Source organism: Podarcis raffonei, chromosome 8, assembly GCF_027172205.1.
Source record: "Podarcis raffonei isolate rPodRaf1 chromosome 8, rPodRaf1.pri, whole genome shotgun sequence".
Lineage (NCBI taxonomy): Eukaryota > Metazoa > Chordata > Lepidosauria > Squamata > Lacertidae > Podarcis > Podarcis raffonei.
In genome coordinates this window covers 83,945,001-83,951,748 of record NC_070609.1, presented here as the reverse complement: position 1 = coordinate 83,951,748, position 6,748 = coordinate 83,945,001, and the positions used below count along the sequence as shown (strand labels likewise).

Sequence of the window (6,748 nt, the reverse complement as noted above, 5' to 3'; positions counted from 1 at the left end):
CCGGGATTCGAACCGCCAACCTTCTGATTGGCAAGTCCTAGGCTCTGTGGTTTAACCCACAACGCCACCCAAGTTCAGGTGTAAATAGACTAAATGACACACACACCTCACCTGCTCCCAAATTCTGGGCTTGGCAAACGTTAGTCAACCTTGCAACTCCTTCATTCCAAGACCTAACGAAATGTCTAGACTGACCCGCTTGGAATGGGTCGGTTTCCATAGAAATGGCAAGAAGAAGGTTTGTGCCCCCACCAGTACGTGCTCTCGTCATTTCTATAGAAACCCAAGTCCTGAATGGGTTGGACAAAGCTGAGCCATCTGTTGCACCCCCTCATTATAGAAGGAGAACAAGCTCTGTGATGCCATCAGGAAAATGTTCTCCCATTAAGCTGGGAGTGCCATCTGGGGTGATTTCGCCTTAAGGGAAGCAGAGGAAAGGGGGCGAGGACCAAATTTGCCAGTACGATAGAGCAATTGCTGGTGGGGTCTCGCTTCTGAATGTACATTTGCTGTTCTTTTCAGGGCACAGGTTCAAGAAACATATTACCTTCGTTTTGCTTGACGGAGGCGACTGACATCAACAGGAGAGAGAATGAAGGCATCGACTAAAATGGCGACTGGAACTACCTTGGTAACTCTTAGACTGCTCTGGAATGACTCTTGAAGACATCTTGTGTTTAATTACACGGCACATTTATTGATGGGCCCAGGTTGTCACCAACATCTTACACTATATTGAAAAGATGACATTGGTACCAGTGGTTTTTTTTCTCTTTTACTGAGGCCGTTTCCACATGTGGGTTTCATTTTGTTTTTACTCATAATTGCTGGTCGGGGCTGTGGTTACATGCCTGACACACAATTTCAGATCAGGCAACTTCAGGTTCCAACTCTTAAATGGATTGGTTGCTGTGGGATGCAGGGCCTTTTTTCTCGTAGCCCCAGAGCTCTGAAACTCTTTTCCAAAGGATGTCAGCTGGTCTCCCTCTCTGACAGCAGAAAAAGATGGTTTTGTTTCCTCCCCCCTGAGTTCTCCACTGGTATCTCCACTGTTGCTGCTGCTGTTTTAAAACTGCCCAAATATGAAGATGCTTTCTTTCTCTGCTGGGATTTTGGAAGCTGGGGCCAGGGGGCCAGACGCTTGTGGGATTCCCAGTAGGGTAGGGCACCTGCTATGCTTCAGCCCCATCAAATGGCTTTTGTTGGTGGGAGATATATAGGAATCATCATCATCATCATAATTTATTATTTATACCCAACCCATCTGGCTGGGCTTCCCCAGCCACTCTGGGTGGCTTCCAATAAAACACTAAAATACAATAACCTATTAAACATTCAAAGCTTCCCTAAACAGGGCTGCCTTTAGATGTCTTCTAAAAGTTTGGTAGTTATTTTTCTCTTTGACATCTGGTTGGAGGGCGTTCCACAGGGCGGGTGCCACTACCAAGAAGGCCCTCTGCCTGGTTCCCTGTAACTTGGCTTCTCACAGCAAGGGAACCGCCAGAAGGCCCTCAGCGCTGGACCTCAGTGTCTGGGCAGAACGATGGAGGTGGAGATGCTCCTTCTGGTATACTGGACCGAGGCCATTTAGGGCTTCAAAGGTCAGCACCAACACTTTGAATTGTGCTCAGAAACATACTGGGAGCCAATGTAGGTCTTTCAAGACCGGTGTTCTGTGGTCTCGGCGGCCGCTCCCAGTCACCAGTCTAGCTGCCGCATTCTGGATTAGTTGTAGTTTCTGGGTCACCTTCAAAGGTAGCCCCACATAGAGCGCATTGCAGTAGTCCAAGCGAGAGATAACCAGAGCATGCACCACTCTGGCGAGACAGTCTGTGGGCAGGTGGGGTCTCAGCCTGCGTACCAGATGGAGCTGATGAACAGCTGCCCTGGACACAGAGTTGACCTGCACCTCCATGGACAGGGAGGTTTGAGCCTTTTGAGCTTAAAACAGACCCCACTCCCCTCTCTTTTCCCCTTCTGATCCGCCCCGATCCACAGCGCCGGAAACAATCCCGCTCCAGGAGCGAGAACTCTGACTACACGGAGAAGGAGAAAGAGATGATGGCCGAGATAGAGCTGAGGAAGCTGCAGCAACAGTTCCGGATCATGGTGGAGAATAGGAAGTCTTTTGGCATCAAGACTCAACGGCAGTTGTTCCAGCAGGAGTAAGTGGGGCAGAGTTTTGCGAGGGGGCGGCCACATGAAGGGACGGCCACAGGGACCAGAGGTGGGGAAGCTCAGGCCCAGGGGCCAAATGCGGACCCCAGGTCTCCCTGTTTGGCCCTCGGAACTATCCCCAGGAGTATAGCCCTTGCTTTTCAAAGGCGAAGGTGCCAAATCCGTGGTTTTTTTTGCCCCAATCCCCACCTGTCATGGCTCCCATCTGATGAAGGACATGGAATTACATGACGGTTTCTGCCAGAAGCTTTAATGACCACTGTGGATACGCTATTGACAAAAAAAGAAAATAAAAAATCTCTCCTATAGAAAAACTATGGAAACATTAGGTAAAGGTAAAGGGACCCCTGACCATTAGGTCCAGTCATGACAGACTCTGGGGTTGCAGTGCTCATCTCGCTTTACTGGCTGAGGGAGCCGGCATGCAGCTTCCGGGTCATGTGGCCAGCATGACTAAGCCGCTTCTGGTGAACCAGAGCAGTGCACGGAAACACCGTTTACCTTCCCAACGGAGAGGTACCTATTTATCTACTTGCACTTTGAGGTGCTTTCAAACTGCTAGGTTGGCAGGAGCAGGGACCGAGCAACGGGAGCTCACCCTGTTGCGGGGATTCGAACCACCAACCTTCTGATCGGCAAGTCCCAGGCTCTGTGGTTTAACCCACAGTGCCACCTGCGTCCCGCTACGGAAACATTAAGACATTTTAAAAATATCCTAAAGAAAAAGCAATCTCAGCACAGTGGCGGCTCCTTTTCCCAACAACTCCTTGGGAACTCGCCTCCCTCTTTCCCATAGTGCACATTCCTTAACCACCATTCTGCACCTGTTCTGTTTGGGGCTGAAGGAAGGTCTGTGGTACATATTGCCATGTTGACTTAGATCAATATCACCAGCCCCAGACCCCTTTTCCGGACCAGACCCCCTCTTTCCGATGCCCACTGGCATTAAGACAATAGCCTCCCACTATGAGTTGGTTCCAGCGTCCAGTATTGGAGGCGCACTGTACATGGCGGCTCTGCTTTCGTTCCTGATGGCCATTGGCTGCCACTTTTTACGGATCCACCCCATCTCCTTTTAAAGCCATGTAGGTGAACTCCACCCCCCTTGCACCTGTGTCCCGTTGTGCGGAGAAGTATTACCAAACGCACGGCTCAGTTGTGGGCCTCCATTGGTGCATCTGTGCAGTGTTTGATGTGAGGATGCACGCTCTTAACCTCTTTCCCTCCTCTGCCGCAGGAGGCAAATCCACGCCTTGAAACAAGAGCACGGCGAGATCGATTTACTTTTGAGCCTCACCAAGTCGCCTCGGAACCTTTTCATCGACGACCGCAACTGCATGGAGCTTAAATTCCTTTTGCAGACCAAGGACGAATACGACGCCCTCATCAGAGCCACCAAGGCCTTGATCTCAGAACTGGATGACAAGGTGCATGGTGGGAAATGTCCAGAGGGGTGTGAGGTCTGGTCCAGTCGTGACCGACTCTGGGGTTGCAGTGCTCATTTCGCTTTATTGGCCGAGGGAGCCGGCGTACAGCTTCCAGGTCATGTGGCCAGCATGACTAAGCCACTTCTGGCAAACCAGAGCAGCGCACGGAAACGCCGTTTACCTTCCCACCGGAGTGGTACCTATTTATCTACTTGCACTTTGACATGCCAGAAGCGGTTTACAGAGCCAGAGTCGGTCACGACTGGACCTAATGGTCAGGGGTCCCTTTACCTTTACCTTAAATTGAATTTAGAACAGTAAGAAAAGAGAATAAGATAGTGAATAGTTGGAAATAATTTTAGATTAAGAATGATATTGGAGAGCTGTTATATGCAGATAGAATGAAATTCAGAAGGGAGGGATCTGAGGAAGTCAATTAACAATGTAAGAGAAATTGGGTTTTTAAGGGATATGTGTTTAAGATTCCATCTTTTTTGTTTTTCTTGTTTAGTACTGTATTGTGTTTTCTTTTGTGTGTTTTCTTTTCTTTTTTCTAAGTTATATTTATTATACATAACTGTGGATTTTTTTTTTGAAAAAATAAAAACAGATCGGAACAGCAGCAGCAACATTTGATGTGTCTGTATAGACTTGTCTAAACAGAAATGCTGGGGGGGGAGGCACCAAAAAGTGGGTGTCTATGGGGTGAAGCGACCTCGTGGGTAAACTGGTGCCCGAGCTATTCATATAAAGGTCTTCATGGATCTCTTTTGTTTCAGATCATAGAACTGGAGAACAAGATTAAGAAACAGAAAATGCTTGTCATCAAAATGAGGCAGGAGTATGATGGCAGGTGGTTGCAGAAGCAGATCCAGCTCTTGGGCAACCGACTCCACCACGTGAGCTGTGCCCCCCCCCCGCCTTTGCTGGTCCAGGCCCCCCCCCCTGAGTCCCACACCTTCTGCCTCTGCTGAGAACCAGAGTCTGCCTCCTCAGGGAGGTGGCAATGAAATAATCTCACCCCCCGCAAAAAACAAACATTATAAACCCAGTTAAAAGCAGCGGGAACTGTTTATATTCTGCTCCCAAGCTTCAGGGGAGCATTCTGCAACACATACACACTGTGCTGGTCCTGTGGGTTACCCGAGAGGCGAGGTCCAAGTCCGGTCCGTGGTCAAAGGTGCAATGTGGAGGCAGTCCATAGTAGCTGAAGCTGGGTGCAGGGCAGGGAGTCGGGTGAAGGAACAGGCTTGCAAGCAGGGAGCCAGGGCGGGTCAGGAGCTCTGGCAGAAAAGCAGGACAGGGTTCAGGCAGGAACTAGCAACCAACAATGTTGCTCCTGGCTTTTATCTGCCCCGAGGCATAGGGCAGCCCCGATCCTCTGGTGACTCGCCTCTCCTGGCCTGGCGGCGAGCACTCCTCCTGCGGGAACTTAGGTCCCTCTGCCTCTCTGCCCTGAGCCTCTGCAGCTCAGGAGAGGCTGGAGGGTTACTGGACCCAGAGGCAACCTCAGCGTCCTCTGATGGGGCTGAGAGTGGAGCACTTGCAGGCAATGGGTCCTCCATCACCTCAGGAGCCAGTGCAGATTCAGCTGATGCCTGCACCTGAGGATCCAGCACAGGTGAGAACCCTTCAGGCTCAAGCCCCAGCCCTGGCTCAGCTGGTTCTGGAGGCGGGGAATCCTGTGCAGGCTGGGATCCCTCAGGTTCAGCATCCAAGTCTGAATCCCAGGCCATCACACACACACACACACACACACACACACACACACACACACGAGGGAAGGACCAGCAGTCTTGCAGGGACCCCAGGATTTGTAGAAGGACCCATTTATTTATTTTTTGCGGGCGGGGGGAATCCCAAGGAGGAGAAAATGTTGCACAATATCCCCAGAAGATCTCAGTGGCACAGGATGCTGAGAGTGGAGAGAAAAACTGGGTGGGAGGGATGGGGGACCTCAGACCCAGGGGCCAAATGTGGCCCTCCAAGGTCCTCTCTGGCCCTCATGTCTCTCCCCAAGCCACATTCCCTCTCTGTGGGTCACAACTCTCGCTACCTCTGCTTCACATCTTCCTGGGATGTGCCCTCGAATTCCAGCCAAAGTAAACATATTAAAAAACAACACCCAATCTAAAATCATGACTATTCCTCGAGACGGCACAGACTTATGCCGAGGTGGTTCAGCACCTCTTTGCAGGAAGAAGGTTTTGCAGTTTAGGACAGTAATAATAATAATAATAATAATTTATTATTTATACCCCACCCATCTGGCTGGGTTTCCCCAGCCACTCTGGGTGGCTTCCAACAAAACACTAAAATACAATAACCTATTAAACATTCAAAGCTTCCATAAACAGGGCTGCCTTTAGATGTATTCTAAAAGTTTGGTAGTTATTTTTCTCTTTGACATCTGGTGGGAGGGCGTTCCACAGGGCGGGTGCCACTACCGAGAAGGCCCTCTGCCTGGTTCCCTGTAACTTGGCTTCTCGCAACGAGGGAACCACCAGAAGGCCCTCAGTGCTGGACCTCAGTGTCTGGGCAGAACGATAGAGGTGGAGACGCTCCTTCAGGTATACAGGACCAAGGCCGTTAAGGGCTTTAAAGGTCAGCACCAACACTTTGAATTGTGCTCGGAAACTGGGAGCCAATGTAGGTCTTTCAAGACCAGTGTTATGTGGTCTCGGCGGCCGCTCCCAGTCACCAGTCTAGCTGCCGCATTCTGGATTAGTTGTAGTTTCCGGGTCACCTTCAAAGGTAGCCCCACATAGAGCGCATTGCAGTAGTCCAAGCGAGAGATAACCAGAGCATGTGCCACTCTGGTGAGACAGTCTGCAGGCAGGTAGGGTCTCAGCCTGCGTACCAGATGGAGCTGATAAACAGCTGCCCTGGACACAGAATTGACCTGCACCTCCATGGACAGCTGTGAGTCCAAAATGACTCCCAGGCTGCGTATCTGGTCCTTCAGAGGCACAGTTACCCCATTCAGGACCAGGGAGTCCTCCATACCCACCCGCCCACTGTCCCCCCAAAACAGTACTTCTGTCTTGTCAGGATTCAACCCCTTCCTTCTTTTGCTCTTTCCAGCTCACGGTTTATTTTGACACCATCCTGATCACCAATGCCAAACTCCGCGAGGAGATAGA

General features: G+C 50.5%; 1 protein-coding gene across 1 annotated transcript in view; it reads left to right on the top strand.

The window, feature by feature from the left end:
* The first annotated feature begins 538 nt into the window (after positions 1 to 538).
* LOC128419955 (coiled-coil domain-containing protein 63-like) overlaps positions 539 to 6,748 on the top strand; it is a 22,053-nt gene continuing 15,843 nt past the window's right edge. Inside the window, exons 1-5 of the mRNA XM_053401271.1 lie at positions 539 to 631; positions 1,999 to 2,165; positions 3,416 to 3,605; positions 4,385 to 4,504; positions 6,690 to 6,748. The exon at positions 6,690 to 6,748 is cut by the window's right edge and continues 123 nt beyond it. Coding sequence (XP_053257246.1) covers positions 593 to 631; positions 1,999 to 2,165; positions 3,416 to 3,605; positions 4,385 to 4,504; positions 6,690 to 6,748 — 575 coding nt within the window. The 5' untranslated portion in view covers positions 539 to 592. The remainder of the gene's footprint in view (positions 632 to 1,998; positions 2,166 to 3,415; positions 3,606 to 4,384; positions 4,505 to 6,689) is intronic.